The sequence below is a fragment of the Lichenostomus cassidix genome, chromosome 21 (assembly GCF_008360975.1).
Source record: "Lichenostomus cassidix isolate B80296 chromosome 21, HeHo_3.0, whole genome shotgun sequence".
NCBI lineage: Eukaryota > Metazoa > Chordata > Aves > Passeriformes > Meliphagidae > Lichenostomus > Lichenostomus cassidix.
Window position 1 is genome coordinate 4,940,172 of NC_139501.1, and position 25,951 is coordinate 4,966,122.

Consider the following 25,951-nt stretch of genomic DNA (forward strand, 5'->3'; position numbering starts at 1 on the left):
GGGCGCTCGCCCGCCCCGCCCTGACGTCACCCGCGCGCGCCGCCGCTCCTCCCGCGCTGGGCGGGCGTGACGGGCGGCGGGGCCGGTAGGGAGCGGGGACAGCGGGGGGACAGGGGACAGCGGGGCGGGAAGGGACAGCGGGGCGGGAAGGGACAGCGGGGGGACAGCGCGGGGACAGGGGACAGCGGGGCGGGAAGGGACAGCGGGGCGGGAAGGGACAGCGGGGCGGGAGGGGACAGCGGGGCGGCAGGGGACAGCGCGGGGACAGGGGACAGCGGGGCGGGAGGGGACAGCGGGAGGGGGACACCGGACGGAAGGGAGCGTTGGGCGGACACGGGGCAGCTGGTGGCCGCGCTGAGGCGGGCCGGGCCGGCAGTGGGTGCCGGTGCCGTGCGAGGAGCCCCGTGCGGGGAGGGAGCGGCAGCGAACGGGAGCTTCCCGGCTGGGGAATGCCGGGGACAGGCGGTGCCGTGCGTTGAGGGGATCGGGGCGCTCGAGGGATCCATCGCTCTCTGCCCTGCCCTGTGCTCGGGCGATGTGACACCGGAGCGGGGTGACTCCGGTAGCCCAGGCGCTGCAGGGCACGTCCGGGCTGCTGGGCTGGCCTGTGCCCGCTGTGCTGGGCTACTGCGGGAGCCCTGGTGATAGCCCGGGAGGGTGGTGGAATACAGTTCCATGACATGCCCCGTCACTGGAAGTGTCCGAGGCCAGGCTGGATGGAGTTAGTACCAGCCTGGGATAGTGGAAGGTGGCTCTGCCTCTGTCAGGGTGTTGTAATAAAATGAACTTCCATACCAGACTGTTCTGTGATTCCATAATCTACCAGCCTGTACAGTCCTTGAGCTGAGCATGTGCTGCCTAGTTCTAACTTTGTGACTGCGTGGAAGAGTGGATCCCTTGGGTTACTGGGGCCAAGTGAGGATGTGAACCTAAACCTTTAAAACCAGAATTGTATATCATATACTATCGATCTTTTGTGTTAATTTGAGAGCCACTGTGAGTGGGTTGCTAAAGAGATGCTTAACTATCTTAATTTTATTTAATGTAGCAGGTCACTAATATTCCAGGAAGTCTTTGTATACACTGGTATAACTGATTTAAAACATGGGGATGAGAGTAGCTCCCTATTTTGTGAAGGTTGAACTAATTCTTTGTAGGTCTGAAAAGCATGTTTTGTTGCAGCTGAAACAGCTTGAAAATCAGTGTGTAGAGAGCTGATTGGAACATCTGTAGTTTGTCAAAAGTCTGTGTAGGACACCTGAGCTACTGGTGGAGCCAAGGTGCTCCAGAGACATTCTTTTAATGCCTCTACAGTTCATTAACAGCGCTGCTGTTAGTGGTCAGAGTTTCTTTGCACGCAGAGAGTGTGGATAAAATAATGAAACAAATTAAAGTTTCTGATAGATAATTATGTACACTGTTGCTTAAATTGTGTAAGGCATGTAGTCTGCTATGCAGGGAAAGCTGTTGAGCAGCTGAACTCCAGTGTCTGCTGTTTGACTGTTGGCACATGAAACAATTTGTCACAATAATGTGCTGCCTTTTGTAGCTCACAAATTTCAGGCTCCCTGGGGAGGTAGTCACAGACCAAGCCTGTCAGAGTTCGAGGAGCAGCTGGATGATGCTGTAAGTCACACAGTTTCGTTTTAAGTGGTCCTGTGAGGAGCTGGGAATTGAACTCCATGATCCTTACAGGTCCCTTCCAACCTGAGGTATTCCATAATCCTGTGTGACAAAGTCCATGTTGACTTAATTATGCAGCTCTGCAGGGTTCTTTGGGACTAAAGAGAGAAACTTGGAAGCTGTTGGCAGTGGCAGCAGATGAGAACCTAATCTGTGTGATGGTGTGTCAGTGGAAGATGCACCTCCAAGCCTGGACAAGCAATGCTTCTTGGTGGTGGTGTTAGAATAAACCCAAAAACCTGAGAAGTTCTTGTGTTGTAGCATGAGATAGGGCTTAGAAAAGGCAAGTACTATGAAGCTTTAAAAAACTAGTGTTTCTTGTGTTACTAAAAGGTATTAGTCTGAACCTTCCTGTGTCCCAGAAAGGGAGAGAGACTGAAAACCCCAGGAATTAAATTATGGATAATATCTCATCCTGAGGTGTGAGCACTGGTTTGTGCACTGCTGGTAATCCCTGAGGGTGGACATGCTGTGCTTATGTGGGCTGTTCACACCTCTCACTGGGTCTTGTGGTGAATAGCTCCATGAACTGCCCAGATGAATAACACAGGAGCCAGAGGATAACCATTCCTTTTGTGGTTACTTCCAGGGCCTGGGGAAGATGACCACTCTCACACGGCAGGACCTTAACTTTGGGCAAGGTAATGTGCTGTACTGAGCTGCAACTGGTGCCTTTGTGAGGCTCCTCCTTGGCACTGAGCTTGGGGCAGTGTTGTGTTAGGGTTGCTCTATCCCTAAACTTCCTGCAGCTAAGAGGAGGCAGGTGAAATTTATGCAGAAAAAAATACCTGTAAAAAAAATTCCTCAGAGTCTATGGTATTGCTCTGCTTTCCCCCACCCTATTCCAGCATCCTTTACTTCTGTTTTTCAGTTGTGGCAGATGTTCTTTCAGAATTCCTGGAAGTGGCTGTTCACCTCATCTTGTACGTCAGAGAAGTTTACCCTATCGGGATCTTTCAGAAGAGGAAAAAATACAATGTACCTGTCCAGGTAGGAGATTTTCCTGGAAGCTGACAGCCACGTGGACAAGCAAAATAGCAAAGATCAGTCAACACTCACCAGAACAAACTTACACTATGGAAGTGATTGTTTTTGACTTATTTTTGAGGAGAATGTAGTTCCTGTCACAAGAGAGAGCAGCCCTGTAGCTGAGGATACAAGTGCTCATGGAACAAGCAGGTCATGGACAACAGTAGTAGAAGGCTTCCCCAGCTCTGTGCAGTGAGATAACAGGAAAGCGTGTTTCCTAGGAAGTAGAGGTGGTTGGAATATGCTATTCCCAATTTGCTGTTCTGGGTATACATTCCTGATACACAACAACTGTGGGTGCAGTGATCTGCCTCAGCTGATTAACCCTTCCATGAAAGAATTGCTGGTTTGAATGGGCAACTCAACATTTTTCACCACTATTTGAAGCATGAATTGGGTGCCTTGTACACTCTGGTGCTTCTGTTTAAATCTTCTCTTTTAGCATTGTTCTGGCTCACATCAAACACAGCTCTGACTCTTCCCTGTGTTTGCTACAGATGTCCTGCCACCCCGAGCTGAACCAGTACATCCAGGACACACTGCACTGTGTAAAGCCACTGCTGGAGAAGGTGAGCTCAGATCAGGGACCTGGGCAAAGGTACTGCAAGTGGTTTTGATAGAAAGTAAGAGAACATAAAATATTACCTTAATTGCAACATTTGTTTACAAATTTACCATATACAATGTACCAGCTGATAGAAGTTCCTAACAAAACTAAAAACATCACAACCTTTCCTGGCAGTTAAGACCCTGCCTTGCCCATATACCACACAAGGACATATGTCTGTGCATTTCCAGTATCATGCTACCATTCTGCTTTACAATCCATCCCAGTTTAAGCACCTATTCTGGCAGAACAGTTTGAATGCTTTGCTGTGAGCCAACAAGCAAAGGCAGATCTGGACTCCAGCTTTTGCAAGAGAAAGGTGTGACTGGTGAAACATTTCAGGAGGCTGCTGGCAGGTTTTGTGTACCTTGTTCTTTACAGACAATTTTAATGCACATGTAGAAAATGGAATTAGGTTGGTTTTCAATTGTGGTTGTACAAAGCTGTTGTTTGGGCAACAGTCTGAATGTATCTTAATTTTGTCAGTGTCTATCCCAGAGTGATGCAGTGAGATGGCTGTGCATTTCCTCCTTTGTTCCAAAACAGGATCTAGAGGAACATACAATTTAACACTCTTCATCTCCCTCAGCCTTAGCCACAAGCTGGCAGTTTAACATCCAGCAAGAAATGGCTTTGCAAAAACATTTTTTCTGATTGCTAAGAATAATCTGAACTCAGGTTTTGGATCAGGGCTTGTGCTGTGAGCCTCAGCAACTGAGTGTACTCCCACTGCATCAAAGCATGCAAAGCACACTGTGAGCAGCAGACAACTTGTATTAAGGAAGGGATTTTTCTATCTTGGTTCCTGCAGAACGATGTGGAGAAAGTTGTGGTTGTAATCCTGGATAAAGAGCACCACCCCGTGGAGAGATTTGTCTTTGAGATCACCCAGCCACCTCTTCTTTCCATTAGGTGAGGTTTCCACTCCTGCTTGCCCATGGCATCCAACACCCAGCTGTGGGAGAGATTCTGGGAGCAGCTTCAGGCCTTTGCTGCATGCCAGTAACAACTGCTGTCTCCCCCACAGTTCTGAGTCCCTGCTGTCCCACGTGGAGCAGTTACTGCGTGCCTTCATCCTGAAAATCAGCGTGTGTGATGCTGTGCTGGACAACAACCCCCCAGGTAAATGTCACTTGGATCCAACCAGCCTAATGCCTGGCACTGCTTGGCTTGGCTGATCGTCTGGGAGCTGTCCCCTGAGCTGGATCCTGCCACTTCTCTTAGGTTGCACCTTCACAGTTCTGGTTCACACACGGGAGGCTGCCACACGCAACATGGAAAAGATCCAGGTGATAAAGGTGAGTGATATCCTTTGTGTGTGAGAAGCTGCAGAGCCAAGACTGGGCAGTACAGAGTTTTGACATCTCTAAGGTTAAGGCTGAGAGATATTTTGAATGTGTAGGTTAGTGTCACGTGAGGCACATTGTAACTGTACTTTGAATGTGGTGAAAAGGTTTATGCTGGTGAGCTGACAGCACATTCTCCACACACAGCCACAACTGCAGACAATTTCAAGTCTTGAAATAGATTTTAACAATACTCACTGCCCAGTGCTTGCTCAGACACATAGAAATACTCAGATGTGTAGAATAGATACTTGAATTTAATCAAGCAAAAAAGCAGCCCTCACCACCACTGTGTGTGCATGGCTGATTGTGTACAAAGAGCAAGAAAGACTAAGATTCAAGTAATGACAGGGTTTGGGGGCACAAATACATTTTATCTTACAGGAAACTGTGTGCAGAACACTTTCTGAAGCAAGATTATTTTTAATTAATCCTTGCTTAGATATAGGGAAACTTTTCCTGAGCCAAGTTATTTTAGGTGTCCTAAGGCACAACAAATAAAGCTAGCAATGTATAAAGTTGTTTCAGAATGGAAATCTGCTCTGCACTGCTTACTAATGGAAACTTGTGGTGTAGTAGACCCACCTTTAGGTTTCTGAGGCAGGGTGGAAATCCATGCCCTGAGCATTCTGGAGGTGCAGTTAAATGCTGGTGTAATGAACTGGGCATGGCAGCTCAGGACAGCTGAGAGTGTATCTTTTAAAGAAGTGAGATATCACCATGTAAAGTGGGTTGACCTCATAGTTTGATGTTGTAACTGAAGAGAATTACGCTGTTGGGGCCAAGCGTGTAAGTGTTAAATTCTGCTGTTGTGGAAGGTTTGAATTACTTGTTCCTTCCCTCAACCACTCTCTGTCTCTCTTTCAACTTAACCCAGAACCAGTGCTGCGGAGGAGCTCACCTTCCAGCACTGCCAGGTTCTGCCAGTAACACCTTGTATCCACCCCAGGATTTCCCTTGGATCCTCGCTGATGAGCAAGACGTGCACATGCACGACCCCCGGCTAATTCCCCTGAAAACCATGACATCTGACATCCTAAAGGTGAGCAGAGCATTCTGACCAAGAGGTGCTAAACCTGCTGTAGTTCTGAGCTTTGTCTGCTCTGACACCAGCTCTGCAGTTTTCTGAGGTGTAACAACTTCAAATACTGCTGAGCAGTAGCTTAGTCTTGCAGATGTCTGTGCCAGTAATCAAAGCAGGGCAAGAATGCTCATAATAAAATGGGAAACCTGGTTATAGGGGAAGGTGTAAGTGCTCCTATTCAGCCTGTTGGAGGCTTTTTTTTTCCATTCACCTATCTGTATTCTATCAGGACTGATGCTTGTTTCTCTCTCCAGATGCAGCTTTATGTAGAAGAGCGAGCTCACAAAGGCACCTGATTTCAACTCTTCCTTGCCTTCGAGCCTCATCTGATCTTCCAGTGGAGTAAGATCTGTCACCAACCGTATCTTGATAACCATCTCTTCAGCTGGCCTTTTGGGTGAATGTAGAGCAGCTGCTTCCTCTTTATTTCAAGTGCTCTTACCACTGTATATAGAACTGACTTGGAATGGGGAGCCAGAGCCTGTTCCCTTGTTGGCTCATGTGAGAGTACAGGTGTTGTTACAGTGCATCCCTGGAGAGTCAGTGCTTTATTACCAACCCCAGTTCTCACCTGAACAGGGCAGCTCCACTGCACACGGGCAGTGACAGACAGCAAGGAGCTGTCACATGATCCATGAGAGCAACACTTGTGCTAAGGGGGAGTGAGGCCTTATGTATTGTCTGTCCACTGTGACTGTTCCAATTAGTCTTCAATAAATACTAAGTTTTACCCCAGTTGAACTGGGCTGAGTGCTGTCAAAACCAGGCTCCCTTCTTCAGTGAGGAAGTATTTTTATCTTCTGTGGAGCTTCCACCACTTTTCTGGCCCACATGTGCACTCTGTCCATTCCTATGAAAGCCTATACAACCTTGGTCTCTCCCCTTTCACCCAGAGGTGGCATTAGCAACGTGGAATTTGTCTGTCCAGCACAGACACCTGCCAAGTGGACACACTCCTAACAGAGAACAGGCAAGGAGACACTGTTAATCCTACGCCTGTCAGAGGAGATGGAACATGGCCTTAGCATTGGTTCCAGGTATATAAGGGTGGCAGATACAGCTCATAGTGAGCTCAGCTTGTTGGTCAGAGAATTTGGTACAACAGCCTGTCCAGCACCTCCTGCTTCCTCCAGGTAACAAGTGTAGGACCCTATAGATGGAGGCTGGACACTACTTTAACATTTTATATTGGGTTACACTGCTCAGTACAAACCAAGTCCTTTGAAAGCACTAAGGTGATGTGGGAAAAGCCCAGCACATTTAAAAGGCACTTGTGTTGTTAGGTAGCTGCCTGAAGGGACTCCTTATCTCTTCCTTCTCTACCTGTTTATTCAAAGACCAAGGGACTGTTTTGGATAGGAAGGCAGCCACAATTCTGATCATACACACTTAGAGAAAGGGTAAGGAATTCAGTACCAGTGACACAGCACTTAGGAACAAGGGTTGAGAGTTTCCTGATGCTATGAAGGGTCTGGTGCTGAACATAAATCTTAACTGAATCTTAAAACTGAAACAGGAAAGGAAATACCATACAAAAAAATGTGTAGCGAAATCCTTGTAGATAGCATTGGTAATCTGACATTAAACATTTTAGCCTTATCTTTCTTAAGTTCCATAAACAAGAAACTGTCTTTAAGACTGTGTGTGTTAGCACAAGAATGTATTAACTAGAAAAGATAGCTCTCATATTTAATTGTCCCAGTTTTTCTCTGGAAGGGCACCAGTAACTGGAGTAGCATCCATGGTAGAGGAGGACGGAAGATGAAGACAGAAGCCCTTCCCAAGGGCTGGACCTGCAGAAGTTCTGCTGTGAACAACTGCTGCAACACAAAGCTAGGATACACCCAGGGAGTACAGGCAAAAAGTGCACCCGAGGCCACCTGGTTACAGTCCTGAGGTAAAAGCAAAGCCTTATACTGTGCTTCATAGTGCTGTCTGGGGCCCAATGGTGATGCTGCTGTTGGTCACACGGATTCCATACCATCCTGCCCAGAACTGGGTGTCGTGACCTCCGTGCTGAAACAAGATGTGACGAACTCCAGCTGGGTAATTCTGGAAGGTGTGAGAAATCTGGAGGGAAGTAAGAGAAAGGAGGATTCCTCTTAATTTGCCTAAATAAACCAACACTCATCTAGATGCCCAGAAAACTACAGTGTGTGAGTCTTAGCATGAGCTTTTCCTGACACCAAGGTATCTTTCATTGAAAGGTATCTTTCCCCTGTTTTGGGGAGGAGGAGGAAACTTTCTCACTCAATCTTCTCTCCAAAATCCTCTCTGAGTTAAACTAACATTAAGCTTGATTCTTAAGTGCATGTACAAGTAACATCTCATGCAGAACCTACAGCAAATCAAACCAGTTAAACACCTGTAATAGTTAAAGAAAAACTAAGTCTGCAATACTTGGCCACCCATGCAGTAGTTTTAAAACAGCTTTTTGATCCAAAAAAACCCTGAAATCTGCTCTTCTAACTTAGTTATTTAGACAGAATCTACGTAAAACCAAGAAACAATTAAAAGGATGCACTAAAACACCACAGAAGCCCACAGGATACTCTCCAGAAAATGCTGGGCACCTAAAAGCTCCTGCCTCTAGGGCTGTTGCTTACCTCTCTCCACTTGGCATCACTCCACTGCTCAATGACCACTGGCTCAGGGTGGAACTCCTCCAGGACGATGTAATTTTCAGAGAGCAGCTTCACCGTGAGCTCATAGCGGCAGCCGCAGTCAAACCTGGCAGCATACCTGGAGAGGCAGGAGGAATCAAGGAGCAGCACTGTATATACAGCATTCAGGTCTCTTTATCGTTCAAAAACAGTCTCCAAGGGGATCCCTGTCTGCAGAGGAAAATAAATGTCATCCCTATAGCTATAGAGAAGTTGTCGAACTTAGAGCTATACCGCCCTTCACTGGATTTCCAGCTTGTAGTCCACTGAGTAAGGTTAGATTTAGCTTACTCTTTACTCAAGAACTACAACTTCCAAAGGATAAAGAACTGATTTGATAACATGAAAAGCTCCAGGAGCCTAGCTTACCTCTAGGCGAATGCCAGAAATTCTAATTTTCAGTGCCTCCACTTACCAGTCCCTGACTGTAATTTCAGGCCGTTTCTCATCCATCAGCTGATCCCAATAACCTTCTTTCTTCAGGGTAATGAGTTGAGACTTGACACATGGCCTGAAACAGACATAGGAATACTCACAGTTCCACAGAACCCATCTCCTCCCTCTTGCTGTCCTTTCTCTGACAGCTTTAAATGCCCACCCAGACCTGGCCAAACCCTGCCTTATCCATAGCCAGAACCTGACAAGGATGTGAACTGAATTAGCTTCACCCTGAGATAAAAGGAATAGTTACGTACATGCTGGATTAAGAGGGGTCCCTGCACTTATGTATTGGTAATAGGAAACCAATGCCTAGTGCATGTAAAAGCTGTTGATCCTCCACTGGTGACAGTTTTTATTACAAGTCGTTAGCATGACTCACCTACCACTCCTGGAGGTTAGAGCTTTAACCTTGTCAGGTAAGTGCAGCTGATTAAATTTGCCAGACCCGTAACCTTTCCCTGCCACCTTTGGGAGAGGAGAAGTAGGGATCCCATGTGGATTATCCTAACTATAAAAATTACAGGAAGTTCCTGGTAGGGACAGAAATTTAGCACCTGCTGTGATAAATTCTCTCAGGAGTACCCATCTCTTTCTATTAACTGGCATAAAGGGTTAGTGAGGCTCCTTCCTTTTTCCACAGGTGAGCTAAGGTTCAGTAACCTGCCACTAGCCTTCTAACTGTGGTGCCTTTTCAGACAGATGGGAGGAAGCAGGTTTCCCAGTTCCAGATTACTGGAATCCAATTCTTACCCATATGAAGTGACAAAGTATTTGTGTACTGTGGGGTCTGGCATCTCATTTCCATGAGCTCCAGGCAGATCCTCAATTTTCCATTGATCTCCTTCGTTATGATCAAGTGTCCAGTGCTGAAAGTTCTCTACAAACACAGGTGTCCAAGGTGAGGGTTAGGACCTCACTTCAACTACCAGCAGGATCTCAGCTTTCGTTAGAGGCAGCAACAGGATAATTCTAGGAAGCTATTTGGTGTTTTCAGAGCCACTGTATTTTTCCTACAGCTGTAAGTGACTCCTGTCATTATGCTGCCATTACCTTTAATGTGGCTGTCAGCATCTAGGATAGTAGCTAGCAGCTTTCTGACCTCATCACAAAATCATTAGCAGCAATAAAATAGGATTACTGTAGTCATATTAGTCAAGTCTTTGGTAACAAAAGTTCTCCAGCTGCCCAAATGTTTAATCCTAATACCTGATGATTTCACTACCCCACTGTGCTTGCCGTGCAAATTAATTGTCACTGCCTGCAGTACTGGGGCCTTATGACTCCAGATTTTTCTGGCTGAAACCACAAAGTATTGATACATACATACCTATCTACCTACAGCAGCTTTATTGCAGGAGTTGAGTTGTGAATCTGCCCCAGCAGAGCTCCACCAGTAGCTGGACAGTCCCACAGCACTAGCAGTAGCTGAGACATGCAGGACACTGACTCATCCTGACTGTCCTGACTGCTCGGAAACTCTTAGCCCTCTATGACAAATAACGAAACCAACCTTCAGCACAAGGGTTTTTGATTAAGTTTCTCTTCAAGTGGCAGAGCATATAGAAGATCTTCCAGTCGGAGACGCTTCTGTCCAAGCTCTGTCGGTAAAACCCATCGCGCTGGCACTTTCTCTTCCACAGGGTGGTCAGGTCCACCACGTAGCGCCACTGCGTGCACACCAGGCGGCAGGTGCGGAGCAGGTCCCGGGCGGGCAGCAGCGACAGCAGCTCCACCAGCACGTCCTCGGGCAGGTCGCCGATGGTTGTCATGGCACACGGCGGGCCGCGGGAGCGCCACGGGGAATCCGCGCCACGACGCGCCGAGCTGCCGGCAGCAAAGGCGGTTCGCTCTCGTTACGGACAAAGCCACGGACAGCCCGCCCGGCCCAGCCCCGCTCCCGGCGAGCTCCCCGCCCTGCCCTGCCCGGTCCCGCTCCGGCCCCACCTGGCTCCGCCCATGGGCTCCTCCCGGACACGGATGTGCGCGGTGCGGCTCTTCCGCGGGGCGGAGCGGGGCGGAGCGGGGCGGAGCGGGGCGGGACAGCGCTCCTTCATCAGCGCCGCCGCACCGCCCTCCCGGACACGGCGAGCTCGATCGGCCAGCCAGCCCGGCACAGCCAGCCAGCCCGGCACAGACAGCCAGACAGCCCGCCCGGCATAGCCAGCCCGGCACAGGTAAGGGTGCTGGGTGCCTCCCCCGAGCCCCTGCGGTTTCCCGTGCTGTCTCCCGGGCAGCACCACGGAGGGAGGGAGGACATGAGTGTGCTCCGAGCACCGCAAGGGATGGGTGCTGCCCGGCAGCGCGACCGGGATGCAGAGCTGTTCACGGCTTGGGAAGGGAGAGGTGCCTCTGCCCCTCTCCCGAGTGCGGGAGGAAGCCTGGCTAACAGTGCTCCATCAGCAGGCAGGGAGCGGGAGAGGCTTCTGAAATCCCTGTACGAGATGAAACCAGCACGATCCCTCTGTCTGCTTTTAAAAAATGGCATTTTAGCCTTCAGGACTGTGGTTGAGGGTTGGAAGCGTAGGGAGAATGGGAATCACTAATGCTGTCTCCATAAAAGCCGGAGACTTTTAAAGGACAGTGTCCTTGCTGGGTGCAGTGCAGATAGAGGGCACATGATGCTCTGCATCTCAACATCTAGATTTAGGATGCTTTTACAGCAGTGAGTCCCTATTTCTTCCCTCCCTTGCCAGGTTTGGCACTACTGTATTTCATCAAGTTGCATGCCAGGGTGTTTCACCTCTTGTTCTTAGTGCTCTCCCAGGCTTAATGAGTCATTCCTGAGGAGTTTGGCTGCATCCATGCAGTTTGCTGCAATCTCAGCAGCTTCCCAGCACCAGGACTCAGCTGACATAAAAGCAGTGTCACAGTGCATCACTCACTGATGACATGGGCTCTGAATCTGCACACTCATCTTTCCACAATCCTGCAGCACCTGGACCTGGAACTGAGAGCAGAAGAGAGCTGTTTGGAGTCCAGAATTAGCACATGAAGTTAGAACAAACACTTCTGACTTAACTGCTCCAGTTATGAGGCCATAGAAAATAGAACATTGGAGAATATCAGCTCAGACCTATGCTTTTTAGAGGCTCCTGACTAAGGAGATCAATTGTCAGCCCTCTGAGGGAAAGCCTGTCAGATATAGAATGAACCACTGCAAAGGTGGCTGGCAAGACACTTAATGCTGATATTTGAGTATTGCTTTGCAGCATTTGTTTTCAGGGATGTTCTTAAAGGCAGAACAAACACCCATGTGCCTCCCTCTGCAAAGGAAATCATTACTTAGAAGTTGATTTTTGCAGCAGCAGAGATGCTGGAAGGACTGATTCCAGCCTGGAAAATGAACAAACAGCTCACAATTGCAGATGTGAAATATATACATTTTGTGGGCAGATTTAATTCAGGACTTTTACTTAGGACATAAAAATATGAATCTGCTTCAGGATATTAACTGAACAAGGAACAGGAGACCTTGAGGCTAGGAAGCAATCTATGGCCCCAAAATCATGCCTTCAGATAACATACTTATCTTCCCTTTTTTTCCTACTGCATCAGTGTCTGACATTGTTGGGGGTGGGAGACTCTCACCACTCCTTTCTACCCTCTCTCTCAGCAGCTCTGCCCAGCCTGGCCCAGGGATGGAGTCCCTCCCAGAAGCAGTCCTCATCCGAATCCTGGCGTCCCTACCTGCCGTGGATCTGGTGCTGGTGTGCCGCCTGGTCTGCTGCCAGTGGAAGAACCTGGTTGATGGAGCTGCACTTTGGATCCTCAAGTGTCAGCAGGAAGGCCTCACCAGAGCAGAGTCAGAGGAGGATGCAGAGAACTGGCAAAACTTCTACTTCCTGAGTAAGAAAAGGAAGAATCTCATCAAGAACCCATGTGGTGAAGGTAAGAGACATCACAACAAAACTTAAGGTGTCAGAGAGATGACCAGTTACTGGTCATAGTAACACATCTATAGTCTTTGAAAATAGATCTTAGGTCAGGTTGCAGAATTTTCTCCTTGCCCAAGAGCCAAGTCACTCAATCCACACAGCCAAATCATTTAATGAGCATGAGGGCCTTTTATAATCAGCCTTTGCAAAGGGCTTTACTTAACATTAACAGAACCTCTGCAGGGATCTAAATCACGTTTGAGACACAAAGATGTCCTTTGCAGAACCCATCCAACACAGTGATGGCCATGGCATTTGTTTCTGTATTGCTTCTTGCCAAGTCAGGACAGGAGAGCTGCAGCCTTTCCCTGCTCAGGGGCCAGTCTGCCCTCAGCTCAGCAGGCCCTTCAGGCTTCTTTCCTTGGAGCAGCTCAGGCCAGTTGTGTGTTTACCCTGCTCACCACAGCCCACGTTAGAGGCTGGGCACACCCCATTGTTCTGGACCTGTGGACTTCACTTGCCAGAACTACTTATTGCTTGGTAGCAATAAGCAGCAGTAGCCAAGCCTCACAACCCAAGCAGCAACAATTTCACACATCATAGACCAAAGCAGTATCAACACAGCTTCCCTATTTTGTTTACAGATGACCTTCGGCAAGCTTTACCAATATTCATGTTTCCCTCTCGAAAAAGCCCAATGTTTAAGGTGTTACTGCTTCAAAAAATACTACTTAGTGATTTAGAAAACTTAGAAATAAAGCAATCAGCATCTCTCCCCAGGCTCCTTCTGTGCTGTGACATTGAAAATGCTGACATACTGTTCAGAATACCTAAATTCTTTCCCTGGAGTACTTTCTTAAACAAACCCACACATACACAGCCATTTTGCTAGGGAATGTTAACATTTGGTATTATTTGGCTCAGTCAGACTAAACGTTTTTGCCTGACCTTTGCTTAACAAACATATCCATGGCCTACATACAAAATTAGTGCTGTGTCTAATATCAAACTTCCACAAGCCAGAGGAAGGTTCCAGTGGGAGATGGTCAGGTTCCCCATGCCCACAGGACTCATCCAAGTCTCTTTTCTGCCATTTGCAGAAGACTTGGAGCACTGGGGAGAGGTAGAGAATGGAGGTGATGGCTGGAAAATTGAAGAGCTCCCAGGGGACTTTGGAAGTGAATTTCCTAGTGAAGAAGTCCATAAATACTTTGTTACATCTTATGAGTAAGGCTGCTTTCTTCTCTTATTCAGGAAAGGGGGTATTTTTTTGGATCCCCCAGTCCCAGCAGGGACTGTGATACCAATGAACATCTTGTGTTTCAGGTGGTGTCGAAAGGCTCAGGTCATTGACCTTAGGGCTGAGGGCTACTGGGAAGAGCTGATGGATACAACCCAGCCTAAAATCATGGTAAGAGACTGGTAAGTATTAAGGAAGACTCTGAGGACAGACAGAGAGTTAAGAAAGATAAGGAAGAGCAGGGAGAGCATATACCTCATATATCCTTGGCCTTAAAACTTCAGCTGCCAGAATCCTGGATGTGGGACAGGGCTTACAGGCAGCTCCCACAAGCTTTAAAATGTTGGAGCTCATGAACTCCAAAGCCCAAGTTCCTGTGGTGAATGAGGGGAGGTGGTGGGCCGGGCTAAGAACCATTGCAGATTTCCATCTTGAACCAAGGCCCCAGTAACTTCATGAGAGTGGTAGAGCCTTTGCAGAGCTCTCACAGGTAGTGCCAACAGCTTGGATGTCCTTGCAGGTATGCAGGACGCAGAGATGCTGGCTGCCTCTATGAGCTGTGCGTCAGGCTGCTCTCTGAGAACGAGGATGTGCTGGCTGAGTACAAAAGTGAGACTGTCACCATCCCCCAGGACAATGATGGCAGCTGGACTGAGGTGAGTTACAGCTAAGGGCTCAGCAAGTGGCACCCAACCTACATGAATCAGGAATTTTTTTAAGCAGTAGAATTCTCCAAGGGGAGGAGAAAGCTCTGTCATGTGTTCTCTGGAGCCATGACCCTATGATTGAACAAGGAAAAGGGAAGCTACCTTAGAGAAAACCTGGAAACTTGCTGAGTCACCACTGCAGGTATAAGGTGAAGATGTCCCACTGGGAGTGATTAAATGGCCTCTGAGCAATTGGGATCAAAGCTTCTCCCACTGCAAATGCCCCCACTGTTACCCAGCGTGGCAGGCCTGCCTGTGTCCAGTGGGTTTGAAGGCTCTGTGCACTGAATAATGCTATTGGTTCTTGGTGTAGGTTTGACACTAACAACTATTTTGTCTCTTGTCCCAAAGATCTCCCACACCTTCTCCAGCTATGGGCCTGGGGTCCGCTTTGTCCGCTTTGAGCACGGCGGGCAGGACACGCTGTTCTGGAAGGGATGGTATGGTGTCCGTGTCACCAACAGCACTGTGACAGTGGAGCCATAGCTCTGCTGAACCAGCACCTGCATGCTGCAGCTGACTTCCCTCAGGGCATCCTATGGCCTTTGGATGGTTTCTGCATGGTGCTGCTTCTGGCTGTAGAGCATATGGCCTTTCTGTACAGGAACATGCGTGCAAGATGCCAGGAGCCACCACCCAGCCTTCCTCAGGAGGACTATGCAAAGAATGGGAATGAATTTGTGAATGCACCACAAGACTCAGCCTCACCACTTGCACTGATGCTCTCCATCAGACAGGAGATTGCCTAAAAATCCTGCAGACCTCCTCTCTTAAGCCTCTAATCCCTAGCTCCTAGCCTGAGTGAGGTATCTCTCCTGCCTGCTTCCCAGGCTTCAGCACTCCTTACCCTTAAGGGGTACTTTAAGTACCTTTTCTGGAAGTTAGAGTGGGAAGAAAAGAGTAAAGAAAACACAGGCTTTGTGTCTCAAAACATGCCAGGGAAATGCAGAGCTCTGTCACCAACTTCTTCCATGACCTGCAGTGCAAACCTTGGCTTCTCCCATTTATAAACAGGTAGCATTGTTTACCACAGAGGTGCTCTAGCTTGGCTGTCAAGTGCTATTAGTTTAATTTTTAGTGATAATGCAAAGCAAGAGGGATTGGATCCTTTTCTCTTACACTGCTCCCAGCATCCATTTATCAAGGAAAGTGTTGGGAACAGAAACCTGTCTGGTGTCCAGCTGTGGGGCTTCATTTGGCTCCCTCAGACAGATGGCATCTGAGAGTAATTGCTGGAGGAGAGAGAGAGATGACAACAACTGAGGGAAATGGGTTAGAAAAAATTGGGGATAGGGTCCAGGAACAAATGAAAACAAACTCATCTACCCCTTCCTGGCCTCTGCATGCTTCATGCAACAAGCATCCTGGTTTTCCAGTGTGACTCTGCTAGCAGGACACAGAAAGCTGTTGGCCTCACTTCATCTCTACTAACACTGCAAGAAGTACACATCTGCCTCTGCCATGTGCTTGCTGACAAGACAGCACTTCACTCTCCCACTTGTGCCTGTTGATATCCCTTAGGGCTGTGAGCCCCATCCAAAACAGGCCCCTAAACTTCCCTGAGCCAAGACTGTCCCTGCCAGTTACTCCACTCAGAAGAGCATCCCCTAACAGACCTGGTCTTGCCTAGAGAAGGTACTTACATTTTTGTGTCCATCATCTGTCTGTCTGCCCTGCCTGGGCTGCCATTTAAGTGCCCCTTACACATGCAGCCAAAGGAGAGAACTTCCCACTTGGGCACTGTGCATGCTACTTCTCAGGCTTCCTGCACAGCTGCACCTGCCTGCCACAGGCACACAGGACTGCAAACCACAGCCATGCCAGAGTCCAGGCAAACAATAAAGTGACACCATTGTGTGTGGATATTCTCTTGTGTGTTGGGTGTTTGTGTCCTGTGCTCAAGCATCTCTCCTCTGATTATGTGGAGCATGTCAGCCAGTCCTGTCCAAAAGGTAGGAGTCGCTGGACCTTGTATAATACCATGGGTGCTCCTGAAAGAGGTCTGTGCTCTGTTCCCCAGCAGCCTGGACCTGTGGGAAGCACTTGACGTGCAGTGGGTCTGCAGTGTAACAGCAAGCAGAAGTGCCCTTCAAACATAGTGGGAATTCATTCAGGGCACAGAGAAGGTCCAGAAAGGTTCCTACACAGTCCAGCCCTGCTGCACACCCTCCAGGTCATTTGTCACTAACTACTGTGAGCTCAGCTTTAGTTCCGAGCCAGGAGGCAGCAGAATCAGTTCAGGATTTAATTGTTTCCCCTCCCTTACCCCTGCACACACTGTCAGCAGTGCTGTTTTACCCACCACAGCCTTTATTGCAGCTGTTAGTTAATATTCAACTCACTGCCAACTGCCTGCCCCACAGAAGAAACAATCCCTCCATCTGTCCCTAAGGAGTCAGTATAGTGAGGACATCAATATTTCACATCTCGATGCAATTGTTAAACTGAACCTTTCCTGAGTCACCATCTTACAGTCAGAGTAACCCCAGGATTAACCCTTCAGATACTGTGGCCCTTGTACATACAGGGTAGGACTGTGGTCCCCACTTTGGGTTTATCCAGGCTGAAGCACTAAATGCACACAGCCTCCCCAGCAGCTCTGTCTCAATGAATGCAGCAGCCTTTTCTCCCTGCAATTCCTCTCCATGCCAGCACACCCCATGTTCACTTGGCTGTCAGGTGAACAGCAAAGCTTGTCCTGACCTTCCCACTCCCCTCCAAGAGGTGTTTTCCAATACAGTGCCTGCAGCCTCACAGCAGAAAATAGCCACTTCTGCTTCACAGAGCTGCTCACAAAAGCCACTGCTGACCTCAGGGGAGCAATTAATCCACCCATTCAGCCATGTCAGCACTAGACTCCCAAAGCACGTCAGTGTCTGGGTACATGGGGAAAAAAAGGCTTGCTCACATTGTAAATATTTTCTTCCAAATGCCTTTTGAATTTTGATCAAACACTGTAAGTTGAACATACTGCACCAATTCCACAGCAATATCAATTCACCTGTCAGAGACAAACGGAGCACAGGAAGCTTCTCACACCTTACAGACTTCATGGAAACTGAGATGATGCAATTTCCTAGGATTACAGAAAGTAAGTGTAACTGATAAAAGGCCCTAGATGTATCAAATCTCCCAGCTGCTGCAGGGCTCTGTCACACACCACTTCAATGCAACTTCTTTCTGCTTTCTGCTGTGCCAACACTAGCAAGCAGCTGTGTGACATTACACTGTAGCTTCTGGGAAGATTGGTGACCAATGCAGGACAGACAGAAAGAGCTCTACCCAAGTAATTCACATCAGATATTCTCATCCCCCAGACTCAGACTCAGAGCATTAAAACACAAAGATTAAGTGTTGCTGAAACATTCATGGTGGAGGAAAAAACACCACCAAAAAGCCAAAAATCACATGAAAGGGTCCCGTCCCAGTCTTGAACGTGGTGACAACAGCTGCAGAAAGGGCTCATGTTCCCTTACATATCATGCCCACAGTATGCTCAGCCCAGCAGTGCTGAGCTACACTGAACACAGATGTGTTTTCCAAACACTGGGATGGAACAGGTGGATGATGGGACTAGAGAGTTTAAGAAACAAACCTTTCACTCTTGGCCAAGACATCACACCAACACCTCTTACCCTGACTGCTTGAATACTCAGAGGCACCAAGAGAAGCCCTAGAGAAGCATAACACCTGTTTTGGCTTTTTGTTTTGGGGGGTTTCTTTTTGTTGCTTGGCGTGGTGGTTTGGTTTTTGTTTTTGGGGGTTTTTTGGTTAGCTTTTTTTTTTTTTCCATATTAACTTCTACAGCAAGTCCCTTGCAGAGGAATAGAACAGAGCAATATGGGGTCCTGGCAAGGAAGCACTATCATACATCTCTTGTCAAGTCTAATTGAATTTTTCTATATGAAGCATCTATTATTACCCATCTGGGGAGTTGTGGACAGATTGAGGAGTTTTCTCCCCCACTAGGCAATTCAAGACTGGGGATGAGACAGTTGGGGAAGAAAATAAAAATAATCTATCTGACAATGACCTGTTGCTTGCAGCCCAGCTGTTCTAGCCAGTTGTAAAAGGGAGGGTGGTTTAGGAGTTTGATTTCCTCTAAATCAGCTTGTAGAGGCTGAGAATGGCACTTCCTGAAAGACAGGATAGCAGAGGAACAACTACTGCAGCAGAGACATTAAGCATAAAGCTGCAGCAGAGATTCAGATATTGACAGATTATTCTGAGTTGGAAGGAACTCATAAGGATCACTGAGTCTGACCCTTAAATAAATGGCTCATAAATACAGGGATTGAACCCCCAAACTTGGTGTTGTGTTCTTAGCACCATGCTCTAACCAGCTGAGGTAATCTCAGGGTCAGGGAGCTGTAGGGTCACAGCTAGTGGGATGCAAAACCAGGGATGTCAGGAGCAGAAACCTTCCCAAGAACTGGGGAAGCACTGGACTAGTGAAGAAACATTCCATGGGACACACATCTCCCTTTGCAGCCACTCCCACACCTCCTTCACTGCTGTCCCAAATCCTACAGATACCTCAAGGGACAAAACACTCCACATGTCAGCAGCCTTGTCACTGAGCTAACTGATCCCTGCTTCTCCTTCCATGCAGCTAGTTCCTCCTGATGTCCTCGGGGCAGTGACTGCCCTGCCCTCAGCCTCCTGACCTAGGAGGGAAATCAGAATCAGAAGAACCTGAAGATGCTTTCTCACTGGGGAGGCACTGTGGAATTCCAGAGCAAACAGGTCCAGCGAGTTCGGCTGGGAAGTCTCCCAAGGCGAGCACAAGGACTGCCTGAGAGAGCCGAGCTCCTCACACAGCAGCCTGTGTGCAAAGCAAAGCTTCACAGACAACCAGAATAAGTTATTCACAGTCAAGACTGACCCTCGAGGAGGAGATGTCCCAGAGCAGAGGAGCCGGACGGCCAGCAGGCACAGCTGGGCGCTGTGTCACCTCCCCAAGCCCGGTGACAGCAGAGGGCACTCGGGCTGCAGGCAGGAGCCGCTGGGCTGCCAGCTCTCTCCACGCCGAGCTATGCACAGGAGATGGAATTGTAATTACAAACTGTCTGGATGCTGCGGTTTGGGTCTGTTTCTGAGCACTGCACCTTGCTTCTTCCAGCTGCAGCTTAGGCTCCAGTAAGTGTTTTCTTCTCATCCTGCTGCAGTGCCTGCTGCATGGTTTGCAGGGCAGCCTTGGCTGCACAGACCCTAATGCTTATCCCTGCCATCTGGGACACCACACACCTTGGGAAGGATTGCTGCCTCCTGGGCAGCAGCCACAACACAGCTCTTGGCTGCAGGCAGCTTTTTACAATGAATAATCAGAGCAGTGAAAGTTGCCTGAACATTCGAGTGGAATTGCCTTTCAAATTCGAGTGGGAGCAGCAGAGTTTGCTCCACACTATCCTAGAGCATTGAAGTATCACTCAAATTAGTAACACACTTTTCTGTGCAGAGCATCTTCTAACCCTAATGCAGCCCACAAAGGCTCAGAAGAGTCTCCCCCAGGGCAGCAGGGCTGTCTGTGCCCCCTGTGCATCTTGTCCAGGAACTCAGACCCTAGAGGTGTCTCTCTGCAGCTCTCCCCAGCCAGGCAGGAGCCCCAGACCATCCCACATGCCCTTGGCTGACCTCCCCTGCAGCACTCAGAGCAGCTCATCCGGAGCTGTATCTGTGCAGACTCATTAAGCACAGAGCAATCGGTGCTCCCAGAGAGGCTGCAATAAAGCCATAAGAGTGCTCATTGGCCTGATGGATCGTGGGGAAACACATCTCACTGCAGTAGGAACCTGGACTGGGTGTTTTCAGCGAGGGGAGGAAGCTTTGGCAGCCACATGCCTCCCACTGAGCACCTTGCAGAACCTTCAGAAGCACTGAAATGCAGTGGGGAATATAAACCCAAATTTCCCTGCGCACAAAACTTCTTTTCTGAAGAGCTGAGGAGAGAGGAAGGATGATATCAGAGCTCTGCTACTTGCAATCCTTGCAAAAGGTCCAAAAGTCAAGCAGTGCTATTTCTACCTCACCACACACAGCACAGCTCCTCTCATTCATATTGACACATGAAGCATTGCAAAATGAAGCAGATAAAATCCTGATCCAGATATGAGTAGCGACTTTGCATTTTTTTTTTGTAAATTAAACCTAATCTTGTGTTGGCTGTGCTATACAAGGAGAAATAATGAAACAGATTAAGATGAGATCTTGTTCACTCTTGCTGAACAAAAGCCAATTAATTGTCAGCAGGATTATCGTGAAGTCTTTCTTCTCTCAGACAAACACAATCAGATGGAGGCTGTGTGCTGGAGCAGGAGGCCAGCATATTGGTAACTCTGCCTGGGCAGATAAAAAACCTGCAAAGACTCAGTTATCCACACTCACACTCCTACCTTGCTTTTTTTCCAGTCTCTCCTGCCAGTTTACACCCAGGAGAGATGCTCTGGGAGCAACACACACCTCCAGCCACAAAACCCAGCCCTGCCTGCTCCAAGTCCCCTTCTCCTGTCTAACTCAGATCCTCCCCACCTGTACAGCTCTCCTGACACAGATTCATCCAGTGTTATTTAAAATCTTCCTGGCTAGGCAGGCTTTACCCCTGCAAACCCTCTGTTACAATCCCCCACCATGCTGAGATGTTTCCTCTCACCCAGACAAAACCCCTGCTGCAGCCTTTCTATATTTGCCTGGTCCACAGCAGAGCTACCTGCCTGCCATGGTGACAAGCAAGGAAGTAACTCCTGCCTCCTCTCATCTGTCCTTTTTCCAATATAAAGCAGAAATCTGGGGAAAGGCAAGGATTGTGGGAAAAGTTTCTAATGTCACTGCTCTCCCAGAAACACAAGGGAAGACTCAGCACAAGGACTGGCTGTGGCACTTGATGAAAACCTTCAGCACTGCAAGGAATATCACTTGGGGTACATTTCTGGCTACATTCTGGGCACTTCTGGTGATGCCTGATGGTTCTTGTCTTTTATTTTTATACCCTTTTTTATACATTTTTTTTATACCCTTGTACCTTTCACTCCCTGTACCTTAGCCCTACATGTTGATAACTCTTGTACTCTGATATTTAGCTCAGTTTGGGGTTCTCTGGAGAAGACAAAACATCCCTACTATCTCAGAACTAGAAGCTCCAACCTTGGACAGAGCCTCCTCTCTGGAACATGTTTTTGTAAACCAGGCTGTAGTCTCATCTGGGGAGGGACAATTAGAATAGGGGGACAATTACTTCATTTATTAAGTTTCTTATTGGGGGATTTTAGGTAGATATGTTAATTTGTGAGGTCCATAAATTTGTATATATATTGTACACAAGGTGTGCTCCTCAGAGTGATTCCACCTTTGACAAGCTGAGCATCAAGGATTCCATTAAAACCAAGGTAATACCCTTTTCCCCCTATACTGCTGTGTCTGCCTCTGATTTTTACCATCTTTTAAGGCATCACTGGGCACATTCAGCACTGTGTGGGAGCCCTAAGACAGCACTGGAGTGCGGGACAGGAGGAAAAGTGCAGCAGATGTGGCACTGAAGGACGGTGGTAAATAATAGTTGTGGTAAATAATATGTGGCTAGCACAGGTCTTTCCCATGAGAACTTTCCTCTGTGTTTTATAAACAAAGATAAAGTTTGGATGTTGTTGTTACAGAGTCTCGAGATTTGACAGTTCAGGCCTGGCCAGTCAGGCCTAGGGGGAGGTTTCTGACTGACCAATCTGGGTGACCTCTGAAAAGTCTATATAAGTTGAAATCAAAATAATAAATCTCTCTTTTCTTGCCACACTGAGAACCCAGGTCCTTTCTCTGCTAGCGGCTCAACAGCGACAATAATAGTACAAAAATAGTTGGCATGTGGAACCACCTCAGTGGGGTTCCAGAGAATGTTTATCAATATGGTAATAGGCGCTTTATTTATATAAAAATATAAATATATACGTATAAAAAGCTATATGTATAAATATATACGTATAAAAGAATGTATAATATCTATATTATATATGTATAAAAAAAAATCCTAGTTTTCACTGAGAAGCTTCAGGGTAGGAAGAGAAACCAACACCAGTATGCCTGGGAAAAGAACACCTTTGTTGAACTCACTGCTCCACTCCAATGCTAGAGTGAAGCTAAAACTCACCCTGCCTTGCCAGCTCATGAAAATCCCCCTTTTCTGATGGTACTGAGAGCTCCAAGCATCCCACTAGGGAAGGAGTCTGCAACAGCTAGAACTGAAAGAATTGAGAGAATTTCTGAACAATTGACTTGGAGAAAACACTTCTTACTTTCACAGCAGGTTAAAAAAATAAAAAAAAAAAAGGAAAATTAAACCCCAGCAAAGCCTGCAGCACCAGCATTGACAGACAAAAAATGGGCAGGGAAAGTGATTTTCTTTGCCTGCATTGCCAGGGGAATTAAATCTTGTTTTTTTCCCCGTCACCACCAAGTGGAATAATCCAATATATTAAAGTTAATGTGCTTCTTGTATTTATTGCTGTGTATTTGACCTAACAGAATTTTATTCCTACATTAAGAATAAAACCATTCCGGAAGGCAAACTGCAAAGCTCTAGATCAATTACTACTTTCTCCAACAGCTGAAAAGTGAGTTATTTCTTGTAAGAGAGGGAAAAAGTAGAAAATAATAATAAAAACAAAAAATCCTTTTCCCTGTGCAGCAAGTTCTGCACTGCAGACCTGGTGGAGTTCAGCAACATTGAGTTTGGTTTCTAAGCAACATTTTAAGAAATCAGGCAGCATCCCAAATCACCCTTGTGAGATGCTCCTGTCCCCATCCTGCACAGCACTTGGTCACCCAGAGAGCAGAGCTGCAGCCCTGTGCCTTCAGGGACCACACTGGGCTCAAGGACACCCAGCAGTGGCATTGTGACCTGTCCAGGCAGCTCTTGCTGGTCAGCAAACACCACCATGGGCACAACATCCTGAAACACAGCACTGAGGGGAGGGAGAGCCACACCTCTCATTCCCACAGCCCAGAACACTTCGAGCTTCCCAGCAAGCAGAAATGATGTAATTGAATTACATTGCTCCTTTGAGGTGAGAGAAGGGTGTTAAGAGATCTCCTCAGACCTCAGTGAAATGCATTCACCTCCAGATGGAATTAGGAGCTGGGAGGAGAACAAAACAATTTTGCAGCCACATTTTGCTTCCTAAGACTCCTCTAAGTTTTGACTCAATCAGGACTTTCTCAAATTATTTGAAATTAAGTTTCCACCATAAATACGATGAACTATTTTTGTAATGTGACTGCAGGAATTGGAACTCCTTGCTATTTTTAATGAGAGGTAGAAAGAGACTTTGTAAATCCTGGGACTTAGATACACCACAGCTCACAGATGCTAGTAGAGCTGGTATTCTCATATTCTTATGAGAGTATTCATTCATTCCCTATAGGTTAGCTCATTCCCCCACAGGTAAAAATCAAAGCAGTGCTCTGGACATGTTAAAATTAGTCACAGTCAAAGTTGGTCAGCAGATGTGTTTTTCTACACCAAACTAGTTGCACAGGAACATAACTCATTCTTAATTCATCCTTAACAAACAAGAACAAGTTACCAAAAATGAAGAAAAGGTTGAGGTACTAAACACCCTCTTTGCCTCAGCTTTCTACAGTAAGACAGGTTGTTCTCAGGACAAATGGCCTCCTGAGCACTCCCAGTTAGGGGATAACTTTAGTTTGCTTCTCTCCCTCCTCCCCCCTTGTCCACTCCCAGAATCTCTCAGCTCACACCACACACACCAGCAGGGTGTGAAGAAATGAGACTTCCATGCAGGCAGCACCTCCAGCCTCCTCATCACCCTCTCCACTTCTGGAACACCTGCAGGCCAGTTTGGCTCACCCTTTGCCACACATCAGGGAGTCAGGATAGACAGCAGGCAATAGGGATGTTGTGGAGCACTGCTGTTTTAGGGTCAGCCAAGCCCCAGTGCCACAGAAAGCATCCTTTTCAACACAAATGATCAACTGTGCAAAGCAGCTTCCACAGGGATGGGGGAAATTAATTCCTCCCTGATCCCCCTCCTGAGCTCAGCTTATCCCTGAAGCATGAGATTCAATTACCCTTATCATCATTGTAGCTTGCCTTGCTAGAAATGTTATTAGCAGTGATGAAATTATCCAGCCCTGTTCTACACTGGGAAGGAACACGGGAGGCTACAGGGAAGCAGCTGCTCTCTTCAGCAGGAGGAGAAAGGCTCTTCTCCAAGCACCACAGGAAGGACCAGGACCTTGCCCTCAATTTATAAAACACACTTCTGTCCCCAAAGTCACCAGCTGAGGACCACAAGCACACGATGACCAAGTTCTCCTCAATTACACCCTCAGAGAGTTATGACTTCCAGGCCTTTTATGCAGACTCAGGTATTGACATCCCAATTCCTGATCCCATTCCCTTTTTGAGCTCTGGCCCAGGCAGGACATTCCCAAATTGTATGATTGAATTGGGTTTTCACTATCACAAGTGGTACTTGACCTGTAGCTGTGCTGGGCAGAGCTCCAGCTGTTTCCCTGGCTGTGGAGCTGACAGGAGATGTTTCTGACCAAAGGCACTGTGAGCTCTGCCAGGGAGGACTGGAAACACACACATCTCAAGAAAATTCAGGCAGGATTTCATTCCTGGAGAGCAGGAAGTGATCTGGAAGATGCAGCCCTGCAGCTTTGCCTTGGGTTCTCACTGTGCCCACAGCCCACTGCAATTTGGAGGGTCAGGAAACACAGGCTTTGGAGAGCAGCACTTCTCCAGCTGTGTCACACAACTGGGACTCTGCTCCCCTTCCTCTACTGCTCCCCACCTCCTCTTGGGTTAAAACTGGAGACAGAGCACTTCTCAGCCCAGGCAGCCCCTGAGAACAGCAGCTCCCATAAGGACAGGCAAACCAAGCTCAGTGTATCAGCAGCCAGCACATCTAGTAACTATTGGGGAAAGCAAGGCAGAGCCAGCAGGGAGACAATTTTGAACCAAATCAGTAATTCCCACTGTTCTTTAGGGTCTTGTTGAGTTTGTTTTTAAACAGAGGTGGAATCAGCCTCAGCCTTGCTTGGGAGAAACAAGCAATGAACAGTGAGAGCTCATGAGAGTGACAGGATTTGGGGTGCCCTGGTAAAATGGGAACACAGAAGTGTAAATGGATAGAAAGGGCAAGTGTGGGCTGTGTGGAGCAAAGGAACACACGGGGTGTGAGAGTCCAGCTGTCACTGCTTTTGGAAGCACCAAGTTGTGAGTGCAAGTGCTCACATGCAGCCACACAAAATGACACCTGAGA

The 25,951-nt window shown here is 47.7% G+C and overlaps 3 protein-coding genes across 5 annotated transcripts; 2 read left to right on the forward strand and 1 right to left on the reverse strand.

Moving 5' to 3' along the window:
- Positions 1-3: 3 nt before the first annotated feature.
- MAD2L2 (mitotic arrest deficient 2 like 2) lies at positions 4-6,484 on the forward strand. 3 transcript variants are annotated; one of them, XM_085080205.1, is made up of 9 exons: positions 4-85; positions 2,273-2,324; positions 2,555-2,673; positions 3,210-3,281; positions 4,131-4,231; positions 4,347-4,441; positions 4,544-4,617; positions 5,615-5,707; positions 6,004-6,484. In XM_085080205.1, the coding sequence occupies exons 2-9, from the start codon at positions 2,285-2,287 to the stop codon at positions 6,043-6,045; spliced, it is 636 nt and encodes a 211-aa protein (XP_084936331.1). In that variant the 5' UTR covers positions 4-85; positions 2,273-2,284; the 3' UTR covers positions 6,046-6,484. The 3 variants fall into 3 exon arrangements, with proteins under 3 accessions (XP_084936331.1, XP_084936334.1, XP_084936332.1); XM_085080208.1 differs by lacking the exon at positions 4-85 and adding an exon at positions 809-1,626; XM_085080206.1 differs by lacking the exon at positions 4-85 and having other exon boundaries at positions 1,653-2,324.
- Positions 6,485-7,274: 790 nt separating this feature from the next.
- On the reverse strand, positions 7,275-10,873 carry LOC146428339 (F-box only protein 6-like). The gene is made up of 6 exons (XM_085080203.1): positions 10,798-10,873; positions 10,364-10,677; positions 9,604-9,730; positions 8,828-8,923; positions 8,356-8,491; positions 7,275-7,819 (listed from the first exon to the last, which is right to left on the reverse strand). Exons 1-6 carry the CDS (start codon positions 10,809-10,811, stop codon positions 7,673-7,675), a joined length of 834 nt encoding a protein of 277 aa, XP_084936329.1. The 5' UTR covers positions 10,812-10,873; the 3' UTR covers positions 7,275-7,672.
- Positions 10,874-12,491: 1,618 nt separating this feature from the next.
- Positions 12,492-16,543, forward strand: FBXO2 (F-box protein 2). The gene is made up of 5 exons (XM_085080204.1): positions 12,492-12,741; positions 13,829-13,955; positions 14,055-14,150; positions 14,489-14,624; positions 15,027-16,543. The coding sequence occupies exons 1-5, from the start codon at positions 12,492-12,494 to the stop codon at positions 15,159-15,161; spliced, it is 744 nt and encodes a 247-aa protein (XP_084936330.1). The 3' UTR covers positions 15,162-16,543.
- Positions 16,544-25,951: the final 9,408 nt, after the last annotated feature.